The sequence below is a fragment of the Marmota flaviventris genome, chromosome 19 (assembly GCF_047511675.1).
Source record: "Marmota flaviventris isolate mMarFla1 chromosome 19, mMarFla1.hap1, whole genome shotgun sequence".
NCBI classification, from domain to species: domain Eukaryota; kingdom Metazoa; phylum Chordata; class Mammalia; order Rodentia; family Sciuridae; genus Marmota; species Marmota flaviventris.
In genome coordinates this window covers 17110232-17137633 of record NC_092516.1, presented here as the reverse complement: position 1 = coordinate 17137633, position 27402 = coordinate 17110232, and the positions used below count along the sequence as shown (strand labels likewise).

The 27402-nt window shown below is 44.7% G+C and overlaps 1 protein-coding gene across 1 annotated transcript in view; it reads right to left on the bottom strand.

Annotated features, from left to right (window-relative positions):
* Cacng3 (calcium voltage-gated channel auxiliary subunit gamma 3) overlaps positions 1-20477 on the bottom strand; it is a 77668-nt gene extending 57191 nt beyond the window's left edge. The window contains exon 1 of the mRNA XM_027948623.3: positions 20267-20477. Within this exon, the coding sequence (XP_027804424.1) occupies positions 20267-20477 (211 nt within the window). The remainder of the gene's footprint in view (positions 1-20266) is intronic.
* Positions 20478-27402: the final 6925 nt, after the last annotated feature.

The window sequence follows — 27402 nt, the reverse complement described above, 5'->3', positions numbered from 1 at the left end:
ATGGAAGCTTTAGTTTGCTAAGATGAAAGGCATTAATACAGCTTGTCCTATTAATAAAACAAAAGGGTTAAAAAATTATAATTTCAGCCAGGTGCGTGCATGCCTGTAATCCCAGTAGCTCAGGAGGCTGAGGCAGGAGGATCGAGAGTTTGAAGCCAGCCTCAGCAACTTAGGTGAGGCCCTAAGCAACTTAGCGAGACCCTTTCTCTAAATAAAATATGAAAAGGGCTGGGGATGTGGCTCAGTGGTTGAGTGCCCCTAGGTTCAATCCCTGCTACTAAAAACAAAACAAAAAAAGTTTTATAATTTCAATAGATATCCAAATATATAAACCTCCTTGCCTGATTGAAATTCTTAGTTAGCTAGACATTAGTGGAAACCTTGATAAATACCAGTAATATAGAAAACCTGTCTCAACCAATGGAAAATACCCTGCTTCTTGGTAAAATCCTGCAGGAAATTTTCACTTCAGAGGAGTTACTACAATGCAGATCACTGGGCTTGTGTGAATTATGAGATGTCTACTCAGACATTTATGCCATGTAGTGACATTTTGATAGTACCATTCACAGGAAGCTATTACAGTGGGGAGTAAGGCAAGGTGGTCCATGGCCACTACGTTACCTAACACTGCGATTTAAACCTCATCCCAAGGAAAAGAAATGTGGGGAGACGTGAAGCTTTATCTATTATTTATAGACGATAAGATTGTACAACTGAGGCTGGGTGTGGTAGCTCACGCCTGTAATCCCAGTGGCTCAGGAGGCTGAGGCAGGAGGATTGTGAGTTCAAAGCCAGCCTCAGCAATTTATCGAGGCCCTAAGCAACTCAGTGAGACCCTGTCTCCAAATAAAATATAAAAAGGGACTGGGGATGTGGCTCAGTGGTAAAGTGCCCCTGGGTTCAATCCCTGGTACCAAAAAAAAAAAAAAAAAGATTGTATAACCAGAAACCTAAATGAAATTAATTACAATAGGCACCAGTAAAAGAAAAGTTCAAGCATCTTACAAATAGATAATCACAGATCAATAGTAGCTTTCTTCTATAGCAGTAATATTAATAACTTGGAAAATATCCTGGAAAGTAACATGACTTTCCCAAAATATAGAAACTACCCAGAAATACTATCCCCAGCTTGAATGTGAAAAATGTTAAAATTTCTCTAAAAGACATAGAATAGAATATTAACAAATAAAAGAGACATTTAAAATATGAAATCAATGTTTTGATTGTGCCCAAATAAATCTATTATTTAAATCTTTATTGCTATCCCAGTTTTTTTCTGGCAAGCTGATAGAACAGTCAGAACATCTGCTGGGAAAATCAGATCATGAGTTAAGATATCGATAAGGAAGCCCATGTAGTATTCAGAGTCTTGCAAAGCTACATTAATTCAAAAACCAGTATGACAGAATCTTAGAAATAAAAATATAGATTAAAAATCACATTAGAATATTCAGAAATCAATCTGTTTTATGTGTGTATGTGTGCATATCTATTATGCATGAATGTGAATTTGACAAAAGATAAATTTCACATGGACACATTGATGCATAAATAGGTTTACAGTTTATAGTCTGCGAGGGTAATTTTGTGTCCAAGTTCTTGGGATTTTTGACCTCTGCCTATAAGGAGTACAGAAAGTAGCAAGGGGGTGGCACATGTAGGTAAGTCCTCTGGAAAAGCCTGGGATAAGCCCTGAACATTTACCAAGCTCTTAGGTTCCGCTGCTGCGGGGTCAGAAGGGGTGGGCATGAGATTCCACTCTCCTGTGGCCCAGCTGCCTCCATGTTTGATCTAGAGCTGATCAATGAATCTGAACCCCAGGTTCCTCATGGGGGATGGGAATGCTGCTCTTGCATCCAGTCTCATTCATAAAGTTTGTTGGGAGGGGGAAAAAACGAAATCATATTTGAAAGCCTCTGTAACTGCAGAGTGTTAAGTTAGAGTGGCCATCTGGAAACTCCATCCTCTCCCAGGGTGGTAACAGAAGGCTGTGGCTGGGCTCTCAGGCTGCCTGAATGTATCGGGATTCCACTATTGGAATCTCCTGGGGGTCTCTGGGAAGGAGACTTCACCTCTCTGTGGTTGTGTCTTTTATCAGTGGTGGCTCCTGGGACAATTTACTTATTATCACAATTTTTTTCCCTCATGATTAAAAAGGTGATAAAATAATACCTACCCCAAATGGTCATTATAAGGAACAAATGAGAAAAAAAAATATTGCACATTGCTTAGAACAGTTCTGGACAGGTCGCAGCCCACCAATCACAGCTGCTGTTTATTAGCACACCTGTCTCTGGGGGGCGGGGGCGCTCTGGCTCTCCTACTCCTAGATTGGAACCCCTGACTGAGCTTCAGCCAATCAGCTCTTTGAGACCCCTTTCCTGCAGTGATTGGTTCAGTCGTGGGCACGTGACCTAACCCCAGCCAATGAATTGCTTGCTGGGCAGGAAACGCCTACTCATGCTGGATTCTGGCCTGGAAGAGAGCATCCTGGTGGATTCCTGAGTCGCCCATTCATGGCTTCAAAATAGAGTCGGTGCAGAAAGCAAAGGAAACAATAGATTCAACCCCATACATCTAACCCTGTCTACACTCTCCAGTTATGTGAACCAATCAGGTTCTCTCCTTTCTCTGTATCTCCAGTCTTAAAACAGAATTTGGTGCCACTCAGAGACTTCCAGGTAACATGGACAGTATTATTGTATTACTACGACTTCAGGCAAAAGGCTCCTGAATTCTGCACAAAAGATTGGGTCTGGTCTTTTTTATTTTATTTTATTTTTTTAAATAAGCTTATTACATTTTTCATCCTCAAACCATGTTTGACCACACAACCATGAAGATGCTCCTTCATCTGAATGATAGGCATTTTAAGGATGAAAATAACACTGCCCTTTTCCAAATTATGGTTGAGAGCACAGGGTGCAGACAAGTCAAGAGCTTCCAGCCCATGACCTTCAAACAGCAGCCCCAGGGCTGCTATGGAAATTAGCCAGAAACCATCATTTCAAATTTCGAAAGGTCACCATTTATGAAAGGGTTCCTTAATGCTCACTCAAAACCAGAAGATAAGTCAGAAATAGCAGGCAAGGGGCTGACAGAATGGTTACGCACAACTTGCTTCCCGTGACCCAGTAAACCTTATCCGTGCCCAATTAGACCGCGGTGACCTCCTGATGTCGCACGCGGACTTTTAACATCAGTTCATCTGTCACCCGGAATCTCCCCTAATGGCCTTTTCATCGGGTTGTCTCGATTACAATTAGCGGGGGTTGGGATGTGCATGTTTGAGTGTTTTGTGATCAGAAAGCGTAGAAATAATTAGACAAGATGTCCCCAGGAGCACCACAGCAGACGATCCAGTGGCCCCCTCAACAGCCCCGCTTGAATGTCACATAGGTGACTGCAAACTCGACGTGTTCAAAAGCTAACTCGCCACCTCTCCATGACTGAGCTTGCTGTCACCGAAGGGGATCTGAAGGCTGGAAGAGTCTTTGACCTCCTTCTCCCTCACCCTTTACATAGAATCATCAGGAAATTCTGTCCGATTCTTGCTTCTGAGTATCTGCCAAAGTGCTGGCCGAAGCCTCTATCACTTCTGCCCCTTCCTTAATATGGGAATCCATTGTTACTGCATTGTTGCACTAAGTCCTCATAATCCATCTTCAAATATTCTTCTTCCCTTCCCCACTCTGCTCTCTACAGTCCAGCCAGAAGGAGCCTCCAGATGAAACCTTGCTTAGGTCTCCCTAACTCTCATGCATCCGTCAGCTCTTCTGAGACTTGTGATTTTTTTTCTTCTGGAAGATTCTTTCTTCTCCATCTGGGTAGGTAGCCTGGTGGTTATAGAGGGAAGCCATGGCCTCATAGCCTTTGAGTTCAAATTCTGTCTCAGGTGATAGCTACCTGTGTGGCCTTGGGTCTGTTGCTTAAACTCTCTGTGTGTACGTTTTCTTCTCTGCCAGATGGGGACAGTAAGAGTTGCTTATGTGATCATGTAAATTATGTAGCGTAGCAGGTGTGGCACGTGCAATGTTAGATGTGGAGATTATGACTTTACTGTGACATGCGGAAGCTCCCAAGGGCTCTGTGTCTGGACCTACGCGCTATGTGTCACAGCTTACCCGAGGTTCTCATTCCCCACTAAGCCTCTGCTCTTTACTTCCGCCAGTTTCCAAATGTCTATTTCCAGATCACATGAGCTTCACGTTTCTCAAGTCCTCTCTTACCAGGGCGATTGCAGTAGCCACAGTCTGTGAATAGCCACTTCACTGTAAAAGCTCCGACTCAGGTCACATGGCCCCTCTGCTTACAGCCCTCCCATGGCTCCCCCTTCCCCTCCCAGCAGGTTCTCGGCCTTGATGCTCTCAACATTTGGGACTTGATAGTCCTTTGCTGGTGTGGGTGTAGGGGGTGCCCTGTGCTTTGCCAGGTGTTTGGCAGTCTCCCCAGCCTCACCCACGGGATCCAGTACTGCTCCCCTCCGAATGGTGACAACCAAACAAATGTCTACAAACATGGCCAAATGTCCCTGTTGAGAATCACTGGCCTGGTGTAAACTCCAGGTGCCTTATGGTAATCTTCAAGGTCATTCCTAGGTCACATACTCATCCTGAGAGCCGGGCTTGGGTCGGTTCCATATGAACCACACGGATTGTGAACAGGGTGACGTAGAGATCCCCCAAAGAAAACGAGAACTCCATTCCCAGAAGGAGAAAAGAGGAACAGATGTGGGGCTGGGCGAGCAACAAAGAAACAGAAGAGATGTACCGGGCTGCAGACCCCAGCCTTATTTTTTTCTTCTGATTTCTCTTTGTTTTCTAGAACCTAGCAGCAGATGGGCCAAGGGGAGTGTGTGTTCAGAGACTTCCCAGTAGTCCCTTCCATCCTATAAACTCTGCATCCTCACCGCAGTCTCTATGCTTATAGGGTAGAAAGTGGACAGTACATAAATTTAAGCCACCAAACGCCTGAGGAGCTACAGCATGGTTTTCCTGCACTTAGATCCCGACTCCGTGGAGTTGTGGCTTGGCTTTGTCACTGTGAACAAAGACACAAGATGCTACGCGTCCTCCGGGCCCCATCAGACTTTACACCAGCAGGGCTGCATTTTAATCAAAGACACCTCTTCCGGGGGCTGCTGAAGTCCCCCATTGCCTCTTGCAATGGAGGAACAATGGCTTTGCTTAGCTGCAACTAAAAAAGAACTCAGAAACAGAGAAGGCAGTTCTCACCAAGGGACCGTGTTTCATCTCCCACCGGAGAAGGAAAGGCAAGCCCAGAAGCCAATGTGACAAGGTTAGAAAATGACTCTTTCAGTGTCTCTCCTGGACCATCTGAAATTTGTCATCAGAATTAAAATACAGCCCTCAAATTTTTGCTCTCCGTCTGGCTTCATGCTTAATGATTGAGCTTTTTGTTTTTGTGACTTGTATCTATTTGGTATTTCTTGAATTAGAAAGAAGCAAAAAAAAAAAAAAAACTTTTAAATTTTCAATTCATTTCCAAATGATGAGCAACCCCAGTTGCACATTACCATCAATAACACATTTTCATGAAAAAAAAAATAATATACTTTCCAGAAAAAAAAATATTGAATGAGAAGAGTGGCATTTGTTTTTAGATTCTTTGCAACCCTCTTCAATGTCTGGCTTCATAGAAGTCAGATTCTCATTGGCTCTGCATTTGATCCTTGGCCAAAGGTTGTTTGGGCCGAAGTAAATGAAGAAAATCTAATCTCACACCAATATGTGGATGGCAAAGAGAGGAATATTTGAATACCCTGCGAAAATATTTGTGGATGTTGTTCTTTTTTATTACACCAAATCTCAACAAGTGTAGATTCTTAAAAGCTGGTTGCAATGTAGAATCTGAAACCATATTAATTAGCTTTTCATGTTCTGGCCTATTAAAAGCCATTGTTCTCATCTTGCACCTTGAATGGATCTTTTCCTGGGCATATGCATTGGTTTTCTGGGAAATATTGATTCACTAACTTATGCAGGTCTTCTAAATTTGCCACATTTCAGTACACGATATTAAAAAAAAAAGAACATCACATTGGTTCATGGGGCCAGATACAAGTTTTCCCAAATTGGAATTTTCACTTGAAACCTTGAATTTTATCCTTGGCAACAAATACTGTTAGTTGCTTTCTTTGAAGTGACAGGCTTACTTAGCTCATTTTTTGAAAAAAAAAATCTGCCAAATACCCAAGTCTGAATAACCATAATTTGCCTGTCAGTCATTCTTTCAAGTAAATATGACGTTTCATGGGGTAGTGGGGGGGGGGAAAGCAGCGAGTGCAGCTCACGACTCAGACCCCCGAGGGTCTTTGCCAGAGACCACCAGTGCACTTGGCTTTGCATCTGAGGTGCCTCGAAGATGCTTCCCACTGTGTTACCCACACTATTAAAATCGACTGCTCAAGCCTTGAGATTTAATAAAATGAACACTTTTTCTTTTCTGTTTTTCTTGCTGTTCCGCCAGGAATATCTTAAAGTGACACTAATGTTTTCTCTGCCTAGGAGTGGTGGTAATTCACACAATGCCGACTGAGTCACTGTCATGGTTTGTGATCGGGCTCCAGCAGGTGTACCCATGTCTGCTTTTGCATCATTAGTGCAAATGTCAACACAATGAAAAAGGCAAACAGGAGGTTACGATTACTCTGAAACAGTTTTGATGCTGTGGACTTTCTGGAAGGATCTTGGGAAGCCTGCGTCCCTGCCCCCTGGCTCTGGTAGAAGTCCACCCTTGAGAAGGCTGGGCTGTAGCATCGGAATTAAGGACTTTGGCTTTCAGATTTGCAAGACCCGAGTTTGAATCCTGCTGCTGTCACTGAGAAGCTACGAGAATAGGAACACTGAGAAGCTAGGAGAATGTTAGGGACATAGATTTCCTAACATTTTGATGACCCTATCAGCGACTTTGAAAAGAATCAGGCCCAAGACTTGGTCCCTAAAGACTGTGAGCCTGGTTCCCTGGGAGGGGTCTCCATCAACTGTATCTTTGGCTTTGCCTCAGTCTTCTCTGAGGCTGGAGAAAATTCTAGGGGATACAGCAGCCATGGCCCAGATGATTTCCTGCTGTTGACAGAACAGTGCAGATGAGGAGATTCTGTGTAATCTGTTTATTCCGGGAAAATGGGATAAGCACACCACCACCACCTTGGTACTTATGTGTGACAAGCACTCTTCTAAGTGCCATCCAAATATTAAGTACCCATAGCAACCTTATGAGTGGGTGCAATGATAATCTAGATGAGGAAACCAACTCAGCTTAAGTGACGCACCGGAAGTCAGACGGTCCTATGTGGTTGACTTGATTTTCGAGCTTGCTTGAGCTCATGGTGGGAGAGTTTGAATTCTCAACCTCAGACTCTACTGAAGAAGTAGGAAAAAGAGGTGGGGAAAGAGGAGTAATTCTTCCAGAAAGATCTCCCCCCCCACACACACACACACAGGGCTTGTGTTTTTTGAAAAACCTAATTCTGCTCTAAAAGAACATGTTAAAAACCCCCTTGGGTCCTTCAGAAACTCCAGGGGAAAAAAAATGAAAATTGTACTAAATTGCCCAACTGTGATGTAAACACACACGACATAATTTTGAGCAACTGGTGAACACCATTTGGATATTTTCCTTCCAGTGACTCAGAGATGGTGACATCGAAGCCAGAAAGGGGAATTGACAGAAAACCCCTTCACTTGGAGTCGGATGTGATCTACATAGTCATCATCATGGCCATTGGCTGTCCAACTTCAGAGTCTGTCCACAGCCCAAGCAGGGAGGTATTGGTGCAGCCGCAGAACAGGACGCACCCGGATGAATCTTGACAATGAGGAACAGATATAACCAACAGACACAGGTAGAGGCTGATGGAGGATGTGCCCATCCTCCTCCCAGAAAGCAGGAGGCTAAGACATTCTATCCAAGGTGAGTGGGAAAAGAAATGAAGATTTATGTTACTTTTAAAAATTAGAAAGTTAATCGATACAGAGGGTGGAGTAAGTTAGCTCAGTCCTCCCGTATCATGGCAGGAAGTCAATAGATGATAAATCAAGAAATAGACAAACATATTATTTAGGGATGTGGGTGAACACCGGCAGAACCAAATCAGAAATGGTTAAAAAAATAACTTGCACTGGGGAAGAGGAGGTGGGTGACTCTCATTAAAATCCCTTCTCTCTGATTTAATTTTTAAAATAGTGTGAATGATTAAGTGCCTTTATACATAATAAGATAGATTTTAGAAAGCTTTTGAGTAGATTCTGAAGAATTTGAACTCAAAGAGGAAAATCATACCCTCTCTCATCCCTTTGATTTGGTAGGGTGGAAAAATAAGGAAATGATATTTATTAGCTATTCACCAATGGCAATGGCAATCATTGGAACGGAAATGGCAATCATTTTGGGGGAAGGAGGAGTGGATGAGATTATAGTAAGGGTACAAAGATAAACTCAGTTAGATTTTGTGTTATATTAAAAAAAATGCGTGTTGGTGGTGTATGTCTGTAATCCCAGTGGCTTGGGAAACTGAGGCAGGAGGATTGTGAGTTCAAAGGCAGCCTCAGCAACTTAGCGAGGCTCTAAGCAATTCAGTGAGACCCTGTTTTTAAATAAAAATTTTAAAAAAGGGGCTGGGAATATGGCTCAGTGGTTAAGCACCTCTGGGTTCAATTCCCAGTACCAAAAATAAATAAATAAAAGGACGTGGGCTTTAAAATGTTTTTAAATAAAAATAAAAATAAAAATGCGCTTTTGCATTACTTTTATATTTCTGATTTTTAGTTATAGATGGACACAATACCTTTATTTTATTTATTTTTATGTGGTGAGGATCGAACCCAGTGCCTCACACGTGCTAGGCAAGCTCTCTATCTGTGCCCCAGCCTCTCACTTATACATTTTGAAAGTATTTTGATTAAGAAAATACACCAGGAAAAATACCATGCAAAAAAGAAAACCATTATAATTGAATAGCCAGGGTCAATTTTTTTCAATAATAATTTTTTTCATTAATAAATGTGTGATCACTCAAAGGGTCCTCAAGGATCTCTGTCCCCTTTGCCTAAGGGGAAGAGGCCAGGAGGTCTGAATTCCCTTGGATTCCAACTCCCAGGACCAGGAGAGGACAGTCCTCGGTGGTGTGTTCTCCACAAGCCTCTGTGTGTTCTGCAAAAGTGCTTCGAGCACCTCCGGAGGACCAGGCACTTTGGGGAGGCAGAAGCCCTAAGGGAGCGTTTCCATGACAACCCCAACATTGACTAAGCCAGGGCCTCCTACTCGATGCTGCAGGAGCTTCACCTGGGTGCGCCATCTTTGCCTGCACCTCCCCTTCATGGTTGTTAGCTTACCTACTCTGTCTCCCTGGTCCTCGTCCAAGTCCTCAGGACCTGGCATTGTGTCCAGCAGACAGTGGCTGCTGGAGAGGTACCCAGAGGGCAGGGAACCCCGGCCAGAGTACCCACCAATTGCAAACCCTTCGTTTAGCATGACTGATGGGCTCTCCAGGCTGGATGGGGGGCCTGCAGGGAAGACGTGCTAGCTTGAGCCGCAGGGGTGGGAGAAGATCTGTGAGCTGGAGAGGGGCTGCCCGGCAGGAAGGATGACTGCAAGATCTTTGCAAGGTTCCATCAGTGCCAGAAGTTTCTACATGGATGTCACTTTTTATTTAAACCGCCCCCCTCCCCGCCCCAGGGAGAATTAAAACACTGAGAATCATAAGGGACCATGGATTCCTCTTTAGGGGAAGAAGGAGGACAAGGCTGAGATGCTGTTTCACGGCGCCCTGTCACCAGGAGGCTGAGGACAGAGCAGGGCAAAGGTTTTAAAGAGACAGCTGAAGTTCTTGCCTGAGGGAAGAAGGGACAGTCACAGGACGAACCACAGCAGGTGACACCGTGGAGAAGACTCAGACCTGGCAAACTCAAGAACAGGAGTCCAAAATTCCCCAGAGGCTTCCAGTTTGCTCAGAGTCAAAGTCAAAGTCCCTATAGCTCCTTTCAAGGCCTGGGGGTGGCCTGGCTCCCCCAGGACCTCGACTGACCCACTTCCCTCCTCCTCAGCCACACAGCTGCCTTGAGACCTCAGGTCTTTGCAGTTGCTGTTCCTTTTGCCTCAATGCCCTTCCCTCATCAACCACTGGACTTGGTTCTCGCCTCTTTCACATTGTAAATGAAGTGTCCCCTTCTCAAGGAAGCTCAAACTTCGGTGTCCACTTCACCCCAGCGCCCCGTGTCAGGGTGATTTGGAAGGAGTCCCTTGTGCTGGGAAATGATTCCTTACTTCTTAAGGCGATGAGAGGTCCCTGCAGCTAAGCCCCAGGGACTCTCGCTGGCAAATAGTCCTCCAGAGCTGGCCTCGCCCTGATTTCCTTGGTCCAGACCTTATAATTCCTTCCATCCCTAACCCTGCCATCTCCCCACTGCTCAGGAGCTGAATCCTCCCCCCATCGCAGAGTGCAAAGGCACAAGGGGCAATTATTATGCTGCATAGTAGACCCTTTGACTCTGATTAACATCATTGCCTCTTGATTTGATCTTTTTTATTTTTCTCTAAACACCTAGAACATTTTGATCCCACGCCAGATTCATCTTTGGTGAAAAGCAATATTTTGAAGAATCCAAACTCATGGGGTGATGCAGATTTTTAAGGCATCTTCAGCTGAGAAACAGCTAATTGGTTCTGCGGCCCCGGGATTTGCAAAGGGTCAAAATGATTTGTTGTAAATATGCATCTCTATTAACTGCCCTCTGCCAAAACCAATTTCCACGGGCGACAGTAGAATTTTGTAATGGATTAGATGAGAGAAGATGCCCCCCAGTCGTTACCCGTGAGTTTTTGAATCTCTCTCATTTAACAGGTAGGTATTATCGGATTCCAGAGCAGCAATGCATGATACCAAACAGCATATGCTACAGAATATAGAGTAGTGGAAATTCCATTTCCTAAACGTCCAGGTAACTAAATATATATAGAGACTCTTAGGCACAAGGAATAGAAGCAGTCTGCTGGGTGTATACACAATATGTCCACACAATAAGTTTGCACCCAAGGTATTGGAGGAATTTTAAGATGCGATGGTTGAACTATTCTGGACAATCTTCAAGGACAAACTGGAAAATAACAGATGACAAATAGCATGGAGAATTTTTTTTCAAGACTGGAAAGCCAGATTTCCATAAACTACAGGCTGCTGAATTATAAAAAAAAAAAAAAATCATGACCGGCATAATAGGATATGTTATTAAAAGGGTGGTTTGTAAGCACTCAGGAGCAGAACAGCAATCGTTAGGGATTAGTGTGCTTACACCAGGAGAAGCGCAAGGTAATTGAGTTATCCTCCCTCCAGCAACAAAGTAATGTATATTTATTGAGCATCTACTATATACCCCAGGCTCTGGCGTTAGGCTGGTGATTCAGAGAAAGGTGGCGAATAGAGTTTGGGGATGGTAACAATATATTTGTTGGTTTTAGGACCTGTCCGCCCCAAATTTCATCCATCTGCCCATTTCTGGTCCACTCAAGCCCAAGGTCAGCAAAAATCAGGCCTGGTGGTACATGGGTGCACTGACTGGTGCTCTTCAGAGATGATTTTGGCCTCTGAGGGATGCACTGGGGATTTGGCTGCAGATGGATTTTGCCTGTGGAATAGAGTTGTCCAAACCCAAAACCAGGAGGTGGACTGGGGATGGAATCCTTGACTTCTGCTTGACCCAGAGTCGAAAGCTCAAAGAGGTCAAATAAATACTGTGCCAAGATTAATCCTCAGGGAGGGGGACAGCCACAAACCTAATGGCATGCCCAAGTTTGCACACACTTGGCCCGGTAGGGAAGATGTGAGGCCCTCCAGTGGTCTGCTCACGTGCACCGCCCCGCCCCCCTCAGACGCCTGTGCTTCTCACTTCCAAATGATTGACACGTCACCTTTTAAAATAAAAATTTGCATTGAACCTCCAGAGACAGTGCTTCTTCACAGCCGAGTGCTACAGAGGCTAAAACTCTTATTGGCTTCACTATTTTTTCTCTTTGACCTTGACCTTGCTTGTGGCAACTGTTGGAGTAATTTTTTTTTTCCTAGTCATTGAATGGCTCAGAGCTAGTGATTGATACCACACTCTCCTTGACATCAGAGCAGACAGGTAGAAGGAAACCTAGCCCGTTAGGCCTGGGCTTTTAAATCAAGGCAGTGTAGTGTGATGGTTAGGGCGAGTGAGGCTGAGGCTCACGTCCCTGTCACCTAGAAGCATGATCTTGGACAAGCTACCCTCTGAGCCTCCGTCCTCTTGCTAGTGGAGCAGAAAAACCAGAAGTAGACAAGGCCCATTATGAGATCAGTGCAGCCTGTTTAGGCCGGCATTAGGTAATAAAAGACAGCAGAGAGTGAGGTTTGAATCCTGGCTCTGATTGATTGCACACTTCTCTTTGCAAAATGGGGATAATAATAAGATCTATCTCCGGAGGAAGTCGTGGAGATGAAGCAGTGTTTGTAGAGTGCTTCCTGAGAACAGTGCCTGACATCAGTGTGTGTCAGAATCTGTGAAAGAAAGAAAAAAGAAAGAAAGAAAGAAAGGCTCAGGGCCTGGTCCTTGGATCTCTCTGGGGTTGGTTCTCATGGCCTGTCCACTCCTATAGCTCCCTTAAAAGCAAACCCTCATGATCCATAACACTGCCTCTCTGGCTTACCAATTCCAGGAAGGAGGGAAGATTTGCTCTGGAGGTAGCTGTCCCACCCAAGCTCACAGGAAGTAGCCACAGATGAGCCCCTTCCTTGGAGGGATATCTCTTCGGCTGAGAAGTTTCTAGACATTGCTGTTCATCTGCGGCATTGGGGAGCAAGCCTCAGCAGACCCCTGAAATGCCACTCCAATCCAGAATGCTCCTCCTTTATCTCTGCTTTACTGGCTCTCCTCGGGAAGGGAGGAGATTTCTATGCTTCCAAACGATAGCAAATCCCATTTCCCTTAGAGACCCATGACCAGAGCAGGAAGAGAGAGAGAGAGAGAAAATAAAAATCAACCTGTCACTTCATTTTGCTGGGTGACCTTGCAAATCTTTCTGATTGGTTGTTACAGTTTTTCCAGCCAGCACCCACGGCTGGGCTCTCTCTGTGTGGCGGGGACCTACATGTTGACTCTCAGCAGGGAACATGCATTGACTAGTGGAGAGTCTTAGGGTGCCCTCCCACCGCCACTTCCTTCCCTGATGTGGCACATCTAACTCTGGGGCAGGATTTCCTATTCAGCGTTGGCTTCTGCTATCAGCCACTCACAGACCCATGCACTTGGTACCCAAGTTGACCTGTACCATTTTTTTTAAAAGATCCTCTTCCCTTTGGGTAGACAGAGTTCTGGGCCAAGGTGTGAGTCTGATGAGTGGAGTGTGGGTGACTTTCAGCCTCGGCTGGACCCCAAGGCCAGACAGCTTTGGGTAGGGCAATGTCTTCACAAGCAACTTGCAGACCTGGCTAGGGGCAGTTTGCCTGGGGACAGGCGCACAATGGCTCAAACTCAGCTCTCCATCACTGGAACCAGTCCATTCACAGGGCATCACCATTCCAAAAAGGCTGCCCCATCACTTACCCACCCTGTTCCCCGCCCAACTCCCTTGCTGAGACTGGTACCTGAGCGCATCCAATCTGGTGATGAGATACTAGTCTCTCTTTTTCCCAGGTCCCCTGTTTGATATGCATGATTCTCTTGGAGCCACAGGCAGAGGAACTCAAAGTATTTGGAGAAAGGGGAGAAATTGGTATATGAGGCTAACCACCATTTTTCTTTGCAAATAGATATCGTCTAAAATGAATGAATCGTGAGCTCATGGCCAATGTGTTACTCAGAAGCTTGAAGGAGCCACAAGAACTAAACGTAAAACCGTTCAGAGCACTTGCTGTTTTTGTTCTCTCCCTTTCGGCAGGTAAGGAAAATAATGCTCAGAGGGGGAGGGACTTCCAAGGTCCCCCAGTCAGGAAGTGGGAGGATCCAGATGAGACCCCAACTCCACCAGGCCCCCAAACCCCTGCTATTATCCAGCATCCACTCTGGTCTTGAATAAATTGTGAAGGCACGTCGGCTCCTCTATTGGAGCGGTGCGTTCTGCCAGGGTCACAAGGATGTGGGAGGAGGAAATCAGCCTTGGGGTTTTCCAGGTTTCTCTTCAACCTCAGAAACATTGTTTTCATTGGGGGGACTTCCCCATGTCATAGCATAATTTTCAAATTGCTTAAAAAAAAAGACAATTCTTCTAAAATACGTAGTGAGTTTATGTCAGATTTTTTTTTTCCAACTCAACTATAAGGAAGGGAAAAACTGGGTTATTTTATTTTTCAGGGAAAAAGTTCTCAAGTAAGATTGCTAAGTTAGATATAAAACGGATTCGTGTTCTGGAAAGCAAGTACTAAATCCACAATCTTTGGGGTTATCTCTTTTAATGAACAGAAATCATGTGTCCCTCTACTGACCAAAAATTATATGTATGCATTTTCTCAGGTTTCTACTAGGGGATATGTAGCAGCTAGGCCCAAATTTATTAAAAAAAGAAGAAGAAGAAGGAGAAGGAGAAGGAGAAGGAGGAGAAGGAGAAGGAGAAGAAGAAGAAGAAGAAGAAGAAGAAGAAAAGTTAAACATATATGTCCCCAGAGAATGGAATGACTTCTCAGGTGAACTTGTTGCACACAGTCTGGGAGAACGTTAAAAGAATGCACCCTCGTTTTGCCTGATTCCTTGTTTTAATCATTTTTTTGACACCCACTAGTTACCCCATACAAATAAACCACACTGATCACCCAGCTTTGGGACACAGGCCAGCCACGGGCCTTTATTCTAATCCAGAAGATACAATTTTGAGCGGTGAAACCAACAACAGTATTTTCAAAGCATCTACTTCTTAAGATGGGTGGGATTGTGGAGTCACACAGGAGAGGTAGAAAAAACATAAGGAGGGTCTTTCTACCAGCGATGACACAACTCAGAATGAGATTTCAAATATTCAGCCATCAGTAGAGCACAAGGCCAGCCCAGAAGAACAGATGGTTTCCCAGGGCCGAGAGGGTGCCTGTGGGGTCAGCTCTTCACCCTTCACTTGATGGATCTTAGGACTCTCTGGGAGGTTCCAGAAGGGGCCAGGGGGGCTGTAGCCGAGGTGGGAAGTCGGTGGAAACTTGCCTGTTCATCATGCTTACGTTCTGACCTCTACTTCCTGCCCAGTCCTGACTAAACCCACACACGGCCAGGTCACCCACGCCTATTCTAGGACCCCAGCCTCCTTCCTATGTGTTTTTTGGGGGGGCCTTGTGGGTGAGGAGGAAGAACACAGAAGGGTACAGGGAGAAGAGCTCTAGAACGTTCTACACCCATGGCTAAGGGGGGGTGTGTGGCATTCAGTCCAGGACTGGGGGAGCAGAAGGGGCTACTTAGGAACTGTGTCTAAGCAGCCGTGTCTCCAAACCCAGGGGTCCTTATGGCGTTCCAAGTCTCCTGGGGGTAGAAGATGCCAAATGTGAGTCACCCCATCGGAGCCCAGGGCTCGGCACACAGGAATTCCTCCATAACTGGGATGTCTCTGTCTCCCCTCATGCTCAACCACATCTTTGCAGCTTCCCTGAAGCCTTCCGAACACATAAATAAAGCTGGAACCCCATCTGGCTGAAAAAGTCAACCATCTGGAGACGAGGAAATATGGGGGAACTTCTAATGACTGGCTAATTTTTTTTTTCCAGTTTTTCAGCCAGATGTTTGGTGTCATCTAGGCCCATCTGGAGCAGAAACAGCAGTTTATTGAACCTCTTTTCCATAAATTTTAAGTCCCCTGTCCTAAAATCCTAAGTGGGCTTTCTTTTCTTAGTAGTTCATTTAAAAAAAAATGAATTGAAAAAGTGATTATTGGCTTATAAAGGACAATTTAGGGATCAGATATGAAAATATCCAAAATTTGGATTAGAAAGGGCACTGAGGCAATTTGGGGGACTCAAAACTGGCATCCCGTAGGCCAAGTTCAGCTACAATGGAAACAATTAATGCCAGATTTTTTAAGAAGGCAAACCAGTTGCCCGAGTTTTAAAATCGAAGAGATTTTTGCACCCTGGCTTTTCTTTACAGGGAATTCTGGGCCCCATTGGGTGCACATCTCCCCGAGGTGAAAATCAACTGAAGTCAAGTCATAGTTGCTTTTTTAGATGGTGCTTGTGCCCTTCAATTTGCCACAGTCCCCACCACTCCCTGCTGCCCCCACACTGAGACCAAGTTTCAGGTACCATATATCTTCCCAAATGTATTCTAAAACCCTGCCCCATAGAATCCAGAGGACTTTGAAATACTTGTTTCACACTTCACACTGCTTGCCTAGGCCACACGGACATTTATTTGTATTTCTTACTCCCCCATCTCACCATAAGTTCTTCTTCTTAGAATTGGGTCAACTGGGTTCCAACGGAGGACAACCAGTCACACGATGGAGCTAACTGTTAGTAACATTAAATGAATATATCACCCAGAGCTTCCAAGCTCCTAGGCCAGTGGTCTTTCTACCCATGAAATACATTGCTTTGGTTGTAGCTAGGACTTGAAGAGGTTTTTCTTAATGAGAGAGTTCCATACTGCACATGTTCTCACTCCACTTCACGGGCTGCCATTGTTTGTGAATGCCTCGCATGCTCTTCCAGATAATGAGTCAGTCATTCGTTTTGGTTTCTCAGTGTGGGTGTCTGTACATAGGTTGATCTTTTTTTTTTTCCCCCATTCAAAGTGTGTCCTTTGTCACCTCTGAGTTGGTGGTATCTGGTGGCTCTTGCTCTCCTGCTGATGCCACACAGGCTGAGTGTTCTGAGATCGGGGACTTCTAGAATGGAAAAACCCATGTGGCTGGGCATTCTCCTGAGCTGATGCTTGTACCAGTAGCAAACTATCCATCAGAACACGAATTAATGTTCTCTAGCAAATGCTCTGAGGGGCAGCCTAGTGTAGATTTTAAGTATTGACTGCTGAGTGGAGGTTTGTGACCTTGGGCAAGTTATGTAATTTTTTTCCCTCAGTTTCCTCATCTATAAAATGAGATTAATGATAATTGTACCTACATCACTGAGCTCTTCTGAACAGGAAAGCATTTCATCAAAAGTTTAAGATTTTTTTTTGAAATTCATAGAGCAGTGTTAGCATGTAGTAAGGGCTAAAGATAAATGACATTCTGGTGGGTTATGGGAATAAAAACTGGAAATATCCTTCTCTTCCTTGAGTGATGTGATCCTCATTATCAAACATAGTCATGTCCAAGCCCCTTGTAAATACTCAATATGTGTTGGCTTGAACCTCATGATTACCTGGAGGACTTAGAAAATTCAGATTCTAGCGATCCATCATAGACATATAGAAGCAAGAGATTTAATTGTGGGTTCTGATGATCTATTTTAGAAAAACTCATCATGAGATTCCAATGTCTAGTCAAGTCAAGGAACAATTGAAGTTATTTTCTCCTATGTGAATATCATTGATGTTGGGGACTCCAAGGCTTCCTGGAGATTCCCATTCCCCATTGGATAGTTATTTATTTTTAACTCTAGTCCCTACTTCTACCCACATTGAGGCTACATAGAACATTTCAAATCTCTCTTCCAAATGACAGCCTTTCAGATACTTGCAGACAACTGCCATGTCCCTCCTGAGCATTTTCTTCTTTTGGACAAATTAGCCACATTGTCTCTTGGCTTTTAAAAATGTACGGAAGGAGGAACTCTTCTGATTGGATCTGTAAGAAAATTGAGCTACAAGATCCACTCCCACCCCTGGTCTCCTTGGATACATAAAGGACCAGAAGATGAAGATGTTGAGGCTCGGGGACAGAAAAGAGATACCAAATAGGAGATGGCTATGCATCTTCAATCTCAGAGGATGGAAATAGATGTTGCCTACAGCCTGTATCTTACCATACAGACACCAAAGGGTCCTGCAAATTCCTCGAACACTTGATATATTGGGTATATTAAGAAAGAATCCCATTTCAAATGTTAGCCAGGCCCATCTACATGTTAGTGATAGGGCTGTATACATTAGCTAAAAAATTTGTTGTGATTCATTAATGTTTGTGCATCTTGTTGTATTTAATATTTCAAAAGTATAAAAATGATTTAGCTGGGCCAAATTGTAGGAAGACTGCAAATGAATTTTCTCAGAAGAATTCACTTGCCTAAGAACACATCTTCAATTCATCCAGTTCTTTCTTGAGTCAATTTCTCACTTCTCCCACCAAGCCCACAGAAAGCCTGGGTGGATTTCCAATTCCTTGTGCAAATTGTGGGTGTAGGACATGATGTTGGGAAAAAAGAGGAAACCATCACTTGAGAAATTCTGAGCAAGGGTTCAGAAATTTTAGGCCACACTTCTGCTCTGACAGATTTTTTTTTTCATAGAGTATAATGGGGAAAGCCAAAATTGGTGTTTCATTGGGTACTTCCAGGTTTAGTTGCAAGAAGCAGAAGGACTATAAATGACTAAAACATGATATACCTATGTGCCATTTGGGGCTTGAGAGGTGCTTCAGATTTTTTAAATGCCATCTCTGGAACTATGTAGGCATCCAAACATTCACCATATCCCAGTATCACCAAAATATAATTTGATTCCTTCTTGCCAACATAGGAAAAGGAATTCATGGAATTTCCTAAGGAAAATGACTTCACCATCCAGCTTGTGCATGATCACAAAGAATCACAAATATTAGCATTTTGTCAATGTTTAAGAAAGATTCATCTCACAATTTTCAGTCAGTGCCCTGGATACAGTAAACCTGTTGGAGAATGCTTAGGCAAGACCACCAATTGCAAACTAATCATTGCTCCTATTGATACATTGAGAGTTGGAGAGGGCAAAGGTCTTGGCCAAGGTTACACAGGTCATTTGCAGCCTTGCTCGGGTCTTTCGACTTCACATGATCGTAGTTGCAATTTAAGTAGCCCCTTCCTACCTGGGCTTCCCACCAGTTGCAAATATGCGTTGGAAACACAATCAATTGTAGTAGCGCTACAGTCAGGAGAGCAGTTGTTCAGAGTCAGGGCATGGGAAGAAGGCCAGGGATGGTGCAATATTACACTAGTGAGTGATGTCATAGCATGACTTCCTAAGACATTTACATAAATGCAAGTTCTCCAGAAGCTCTGACAATATCAGCCACTGGGAATGCAGGTATAGAGAGCTATGACAGGAAGGGAGGGGAGGACATAGGAAATCCATATTTTCTTGCTTATCATTGTGATAAGCTTGACAGATTCCTCAGAAGCCTGAAAAAAAACAAAACTGTCTACTGTCCCTCTAATCCAGTGACTTCCCTCAGGCATCCAGGTTCCACAGGGCTTTGATTTTCTTCTTTATCTCTCTTTTCTCTCCCCATGATACCCAGGCACTGCCCAGAGCTACTGAGAGTCAACCCTCATGTAGTGAAACAAGTTCAAGAGTGAGATAGGCTACCCATTCTAAAACGGCTCTGTCCTCTTCATTATAATGTAGAACAAATCCTCTAATCTTTAGAATTAGAAGTGATGAGCTGCAGTTCTTGGGGAATCAACCTTATGTAAATGCCATGAAATATTATTTGTGGGGTTTGGGGATGATTTAGGAATGAAGGCAGGTGGATTCAATTCCTAACACTTCCGTTTTATTTTGATCCAAAATAATGACACAGGTATAAATAAGGAAGTTTTCTTTAAACGTGTGTAGCAGGAGGTGGGGGTTTCCACATGTTACCCTGATACTGGTTGGCATTGGAAGTTTATGACAATATCTAGTTAGACCAAACTCAGAAGAAACTGAAAAGACCATGTTAAGAAATAGCTCAGGATGCACCAGGTCAGACCAGGGTCGGTCTCTCTCTCTCTCTCTCTCTCTCTCCCTTCTATCTTGGCTTCCTCTTTTCCTCACCCCACCACTGAAATGCAATCAAAGCAACTGTGAAGACCCTCTTCTCTAACCAGAGACCCAAGCAGTTCACAACATGCCCGAGGATTCTGGATTTCAAGATATCTCAACTGCAGAAGCTGCCTCGAGTGTCACCCAAATCTCGTCACATGAAGCTTACACCAAAAACAATCAACAAGATCCAACACTTCCATCCCACACAGCATCGGTCTTGCTGGGAACAGTCTGGACACCTGCACATTCTCAGCAATAATCCCAACTATTCCTCTTTCCCCACCACTGCCTCCACAGCTCCCTGAACACCCACCAGATATCAGAAGCTGGATAATTCAGAGCCATCGAGAGGAATTTGTAAATACCTTCTAAGCAGCAGGTCCTCCACAGCCCCGAATGGGTCATTACTTCTTCATTCTTCCTGCTGGTTTCATTATCACTTGTAGATTTAGTCCTGCACACGCCTCTGGAATATAACCAGTAGTCCGTGCCCACTGCAATGGTCATTAAACTAAAAGCTGCGAAGGCTCCCACGGTGGTGATCAACATCTGGATACCTCTGTCACACATCCTCATAATTCTTCATGGTACTCTGGACGTCTGGGGGTTGGAGGTGGGGTGGGGGGAGATTCAGTGCCGGAGGAGAAAAAATCACTCTGCAGCTGTGTAACCTAGGACAGGCTCTCCCCACAATTCAGATCTCCTTTTGTCAGCATCCACGGGGACTTTAGGAAAGCTGGGGTTTCCTGTCTTGAGCTCTCTCCAGTTCCCTGGGTCGTCTATGGCCCTCGGGAGGGTGCTGGCTCCAGGGGGTTGGTCCACATCACTGCTGCCTTCGGAGGGTCCCTGGCTTCCTTTCATTCCTCAGCAGCTTGGTAAGGACAAGGGTTCGTGCAGGGCATGGCTTCAGAGCCTGGAGCCTCCAGCTCGCTTTGAGATGCGCCTGGCTCCTCACAGCCCCCGGGAGACTCAAGGAAAAGAAATCCGGAGAGGTCTGTGTGCGCGTGTGTGCGTGTGTGTGTGTCTGTGTGTGTGTGCGCGCGCGCGCGCGTGTGAGTGTGTGCGTGCGTGTGTGTGCGAGCGCGTGTGCTGGGGGTGAGGGCGGATGGCAAAAAATAGCACTGCTGGGAGGCGATCGCTGAGAAGAGTGTTCACTGCTTCCCCAGCCTCCCAGGAAAGCTCTCCGCCTGCTCCCCACACCCCCGCCCAAACTGGGGAAAAAGGCAGAGTCCTGGGCGGGGGCCGCCTGGTTTCCTGGGAGGGCAAAGGTCCGTGGTGCTGAAGGGACAGCTCCCCGCCTGTTGCCCGGCCTCCGGCTCCTCCCGCCCGGGATGGATGGTCCGTGGTGCTGAACGGACAGCTCCCTTCTGCAGCTGCACCCCTGCCTGGATCGCGCCTGGGCCAGGGACCCGGGATGCACCAGGGTCGCTCCCCGGGCACCTTTCCCCGGCCAGGCAGCAGGCTCGGCTCCGTCTAGTCCTGCCCACGCTCCGCGCAAAGTTTCGGGAGCCCAGGGCAGTCAGCGCCCTGGCTTCTTGGCGCTGCGGCACGATCCTTGTCCTCCGCTCCGCCAAGGGTTAAGGAGAGGGGAAGGGGAAGCAGCCCGCAGCGCACTCTGGCGCTCTCTCCGCGCCCACCCGACGCAGCCGTCGCCAATCAACTCCCCTCCCCCGCCCCGGGCCCCGGGAGCCAGGCAAGTTTGCTTTTTGCTGCGGGAGCTGCTGGAAACCCACTGGGGACAGAGAAGATCGGAGAGACCTAGCCTTCTTAAAGGGACCGACGGGTCTGGGTGACGGTTCTGTGGCTCACTTGGGCCGGCAAAAGTGTTGGCACAGGCGCATCTGTGTATAGTCTGCCTCAGTTTGGTTCCCCAGAAAACAAACCAATATGTCTACCCTCCTTTCTCTGGAGCTCTGGTTTACATGGGAGATAACGTGCTCAGATCAGACCAGGGAACTCTTCATATAAATATGAACATGTACTCCTAAAAGGACCAAAGGAACTAAATGCGCATATTCTGTTGTTCACATATCAGGGACCTTGAGTGATGGGATGTGAGATTTGGGTTTCTGCATAAACCTCTTACATATGTTAACACCTTTACATTTGAGGGGCTCATGAATCCAAGGTGTCTGAGCCATTGAAAATGTCAGATTCTTTCCAGAGCTCCCTGTGATGTTCATTTGTTAACATCCATGTGGAAGGCAGACCACAAAACAGGTGAAGTCTGAGCTGCTTTCCTTGTTAGTCCAAAGTACAAATGCCTTTGCATACCTGAAAGCTCTCTCCTTTGGAAATAGACCATGTTGCAAAGGATCAGCCCTGAGCCAGCCAGTACCATGTCTTCCAGCACACACATGAGCACCCACGGAGTTAGTTGACTGAAGACATTCTACAGACTAGCTCTTATGTTTTTTTTTTTTCTTGTGCTATTATATGACTGACACAGTCAAAGGTTGAGTGTTTGCAATCGAGGCTGCTTGAGTTGCTTCTGCTGTCCCTGAGATGTGTCCACAACTAGCTGTCACAGTTAAGTGTTATTTTACTGGACAAAAATGTAATAGGAGATAATCACTGACAAGATACTGCCACGGAGCCATCTCTGGCTGTCTGAGAACTACTATTCCGTTGATTGAGTAGCAGCATGTATCAGAAGGCTCTCAAAAGCCACTCCCAACTTCTCCATGACTTTGCTGTTTTTATTTGGTGTTAAGGTCATTTGAAGACTTCATTCATGGTGTTAGATATACATGTATGTGCATGCATTTATTTGAATACGCCATTATGGTATGATTTGTATTTGAATGTTTACCTGTGCTGTGTTCAACTTTGCTGTGAGTTCTGAATGCCTGGAGATTTGTTGCAGAGGCTGTGTATATGCAGCACTGTCATGGCCCATGTGCTCATATCTGACATAAACATGCAGCAGTGAGTATGCGTATTATCATAGGTTGGCATGTGTAGCTTTTTACACATATGTGCTTGATTTCATGTGAATGTATCATGCTTTATACTGAAAATTTGCTGCATAAACAAAAGAATTGCAACATATAACTTGTGGCCAGGATCACATGTAGCCATACCCCAGCAGATAATGGAGTAAGTTGTACCAAGCCTCCTACCAGTAACTTAGTGCTGTTTCTTTTTCCTCTAATGAAAATTCTCTTCTCCATAAAATATCCTACCTTGGTTATTATTAGTTTTTTTTTTTTTTTAAGGAAAAGGCCATGTATAACAGGGAGGTGAAATTGTTCTTTTCTGGTGGAAGTTATTAAATTAGTGAATTTTCCTTTCCCACTCTCAGAAACTTAAGCAATATGAACTAATTCATACTGACCCAACAGTCACCCCAAGACATTTTATTCTTGCATGACTCCAGTAAGGGGCAAGAAAGGTATTCTATCAAAGTAAGACCACGTTGACAGAAAGTCAAGGGGCCTTGGGGAGAATGTGCCAATCGCTCCATTCACCAGATCTGCAGAAAAAGAAGAGCAGGTCCATCTCCACCCCTCGGATTGTACTAGAAGCCCAGACATCCAGGTGTGGTGGTCAAGAAGTTGTTCTGCGAAAGAATCAAGTATCCAGGTAGGCTGGTGGGAAGAAGGGGTCAGGAACCCAGGTAGATGAAGGTAACAATCACAGTCACAACGTGGAGAAAGGGGACCCAAGAGAGTTGTAAGAATGGCGATGTATACTGAGCTTTTGCCTTGGTTAGCAAGAGCATCCTCTGTAACTCTTGTCCAGAGCAGAAGCTGATCAGAGAGTGTGGGAAGTCCTGAACCTGCATATGGAGCAAATCAGAACACCTGACTGGAGTGGGAGTGCGGAGGCAGGGAGACCGCCAGTTAGTTCCTGATAATTCCTCCCCACTTACTAGGGGGTGACCTCATCCTTTCATTCAATAGAACGTGTAGGTGTGTACACGGTGCGTAGAAATCTGTTTCCAAGTCTAGGTGCAATTTCCCTTTGTCGCCACTAGAGGGCTCGTTCGCCAGATCAATCAGGGCCCCCAGAGATTCCCAGAGCCCTCCCTCAAAGCCAAGGAGCGACAGTCCTCTGTGTTGGCTGATGACCCTTTCTGATTCTACTTATCTGGCAAGAGTCTGGCAGAGCATTCAGACAGCTTGAAACTCATGTGGGATTCTCTTAAGACTTTTTTCTCCCATCTGACTCTTAGCTAGTGAGTAGCTGGCACAGCGTATTTGTGTGTTTTTTTTCCTGCTCATCCTTTTATATCAGTTACTCACCTCTGGAAAAGTGAGTTCCCCGTGAAAGTGGTTAATTCCACCTTTATGTATATCTATAAATCATCATTTAAAGATAAATAAATGCATTTATCTTTATTACAGATAAATTATCTTTATTTAAATTATACATATTTATATATATTTAATATATATAAATTATCTTTATTTAAAGATAAATAAATAAACGGGAATAGAGGGAAGGGGGAGGAGAGGGAATGGAGGGGCAGGAGGTGGAGTCCAGGCCTGAAATGCAGTAGATCAAATTCCTTGCATATATGATTACGTCAAAATGAACCCAACTGTTGTGGGTAACTATAATGCACTAATAAAAGCATAAAGAAAGAGAGAGTGGCTCTGTTATTTAAGGAGCACCAACAAGTCATTCAATTCAATCATTGCTTCTTGTGTCCCTACTAAGTGCAAGACAATCTGCTCCGTACTTTGGAACAAAGATATAGTCCTCATTCCCCCAGAGGCCAATTATGTAGTGAGGGATTTGTACTAGTGAGCACATTTTTTTTTTGTCTGTAAACTGCAGAAACTCGCTGGCATTAGCTTGAGAAAATGGGGGGCTTGGTAGAAGGATGTGGCAAACATTTTAAGGATCCGTGAGGCCAGGCACCATGAGGACTCGACAAAGAACTAGAATTAGGAAAGAAAAAGCCATCAGGAGTTTTGACAGTTGTTCCATTTTTCATCTTCTCCTCTTTTCATATTTTTTAGTTGGAAGAAATTGTTTTGCCTTTTCTACTCTTTGATCTTCAAGATGGGAGCGAGATGTTGAGTCTTTGTGTCATTTCTATTCAAGGAACCTAACCCGACTAAAAATGAGAAGAAGTTTTCGTTTCCTGTCCAAGTTTCCAGAAGAGACAATCTGATTGGCAGCCTGTGTACAGTCAGTGGTGGTGCTCAAGATGATGGGTGACCAGCACAACATGGCCCCTGGGACCAGCCCCGGTGGGTGAGTTGGGGAAGGACGGTAAAATCCTTATATGACAAAGAGACAAACACAGATATATGTCTCTGGCTGATGAGAGGGTATCTCGAACTTGGGTATTTTATTGAAAATCACAAAAGTGACCAACAGAACCAAAAATATCCTATGACTATATTTGGAGAAGAGGAGAGATTGGCGTAAGTTAAACTTAGACAAAAATCATTACTCTTGATGGCTCTTGGGGAAAAGGACCAGGTGGGGCCAGGATATCTGTTTTTCATTTAAAGTCTTTTCTATCCTATTTGATTTCTAATCTTGTGCATGTATACTTTGATAAATGTTTAAAGTTAATTAAAAAACAAATAAATGTCCACAGTAAGCCGCAGGTCAACCGTCCATGTCTCTCAGCCACCTTCTGCTTTATCAATACAAAAATTCCAGCTGTTTCCTGTGACTCATCCATTTCTTTCCTGTGCCTGGAATGCTCTTCCCTGAGATATCCTTTTAATTAAATTTTTTTTTAATTTTGGAATAATTTTGAATCGACATAGAAATTTTTGCCATTAGAAGATATTCTCACATATTGATCCCTCACTTCATTCAACTTAAATGTCACCTTCTTAGAGAATCTTCCTTTCATTGCTCTAAAATATCACCCCACACTGTCTGAAATATCCTTCCCCCATCCTCCCACTCTGTTTTCCCTCATGATATTTATCATTTCCTGACTGCGTATCGTGGATATGTGTGCATACATGGAGACACATGCATATATGTTTTTGCATTTATTTTCATCTCCCTGAGAAGGACAGGGGCTTTTGGTTTGTTCATGTCTAAATTACCAAACCCAAGACTACTGCCCAGGATTTAATAGATATTCAATTAGCATTTGCTGAGTCAATTAATTGCATATATAAATGATTAAGTTTCCCACCTGCGACAGGCACTGGGGAGTTGATAATAAGCAAGAAACACAGTGACCTTGATCACCTGGCACTTTCAGTGTAATGGGGAGGACAGAGATCACTGGGCCAATAAGAACAATTGTAAAAGATGCTCTTGATGCCCTACTCAGATTTCTTTTCCTAGGTTGGTGCATTTACCTTCCTCTATTCCTGACCCCACCCAACCCACAACTGCCCCTTCTTGAGAGAACTAATCTTAGCTCATGGGATCTGTCTTGGCTAAAGAAAAACTGCAGTCTCCAGTGCCCCAGGGCAGCCTGCAGCCAGTCAGAATTGGGTCCAGGGCAGAGACGGCTCCAAGATGCAATTTATGCTCCAGAGTCCTTTGTGGATTGCTATGACCCATGCAGCATCAATAAAGGATTCGTGAGTAGGGGTGACTGGAGATGGAGGAAAAACACAGAGACATCATCCAGTCAAGCTGGGGCTAGGTGGGACACTGCACTCTAATGGAGGAACAGTGACTCAGAACTAGCTCCGCAGGTTGATTTTACAGGGTCTCAGGAAGTTAAACTACAGGAGCATTGGAAAACGTTCAAGGCTTGTGAGCTGTCAGAGGCTTCTCTGTGCACTAAAATGTTACAGAGTTAGAAACATTTTTTGCTGCTATCCTCCTGTTGCAGTGCTAAGAAATTTCTGCTATTATCCTGCTATACCCAGAACACCTATTGCCCTGGGATGTCTGATAACTGTTAGAGACAGTGGATCACAGTGGGTCAGTCTAAGACTCAACTTTATCACATCCTTAATTGACTTGGTCTTCTTTCCCCATGGTCCTTAAGCCACAGTGTACATTAGAATCATTGAAAAGTCATGGCAAATGCCAGGATACTGGGTTCTACCCCTGGAGTTTCTAAGAAGGGTGGCGCTTAAAAATGTTCATTTCTAGCAATAAAAAAAAAATCACTTGTTCTTATTCATCCTGGATCCCATACTCCACCCACTTCCCCTGAAGATCACTTCCTCAATAAGTCAGGATGCATCTGAATCCCTGCCTCAGATTCTGCCTCTGGAGAATCCCACCTAAGACAACAAGGAGGGCTGAGAAGTGTTGTGTAGGGGGACTGTAGGTCAAGGACAATTAATGCCACCAAAGGTCATCAAGAGTGCTTCACTGAAGTTCCACTTTATTGGAATTTTTTTTTTGTGTGTGTGAACTCAGGGGCACTCGACCATTGAGCCCCATCCCCATCCCCATCCCCAGCCCTATTTTGCATTTTATTTAGAGACAGGGTCTCACTGAGCTGCTTAGCACCTCACTCATTTGCTGAGGCTGGCTTTGAACTCGAGATCCTCCTGCCTCAGCCTCCGAGTTGCTGGGATGACAGGGGTGCGCTGCCCCTGCGCCCGGC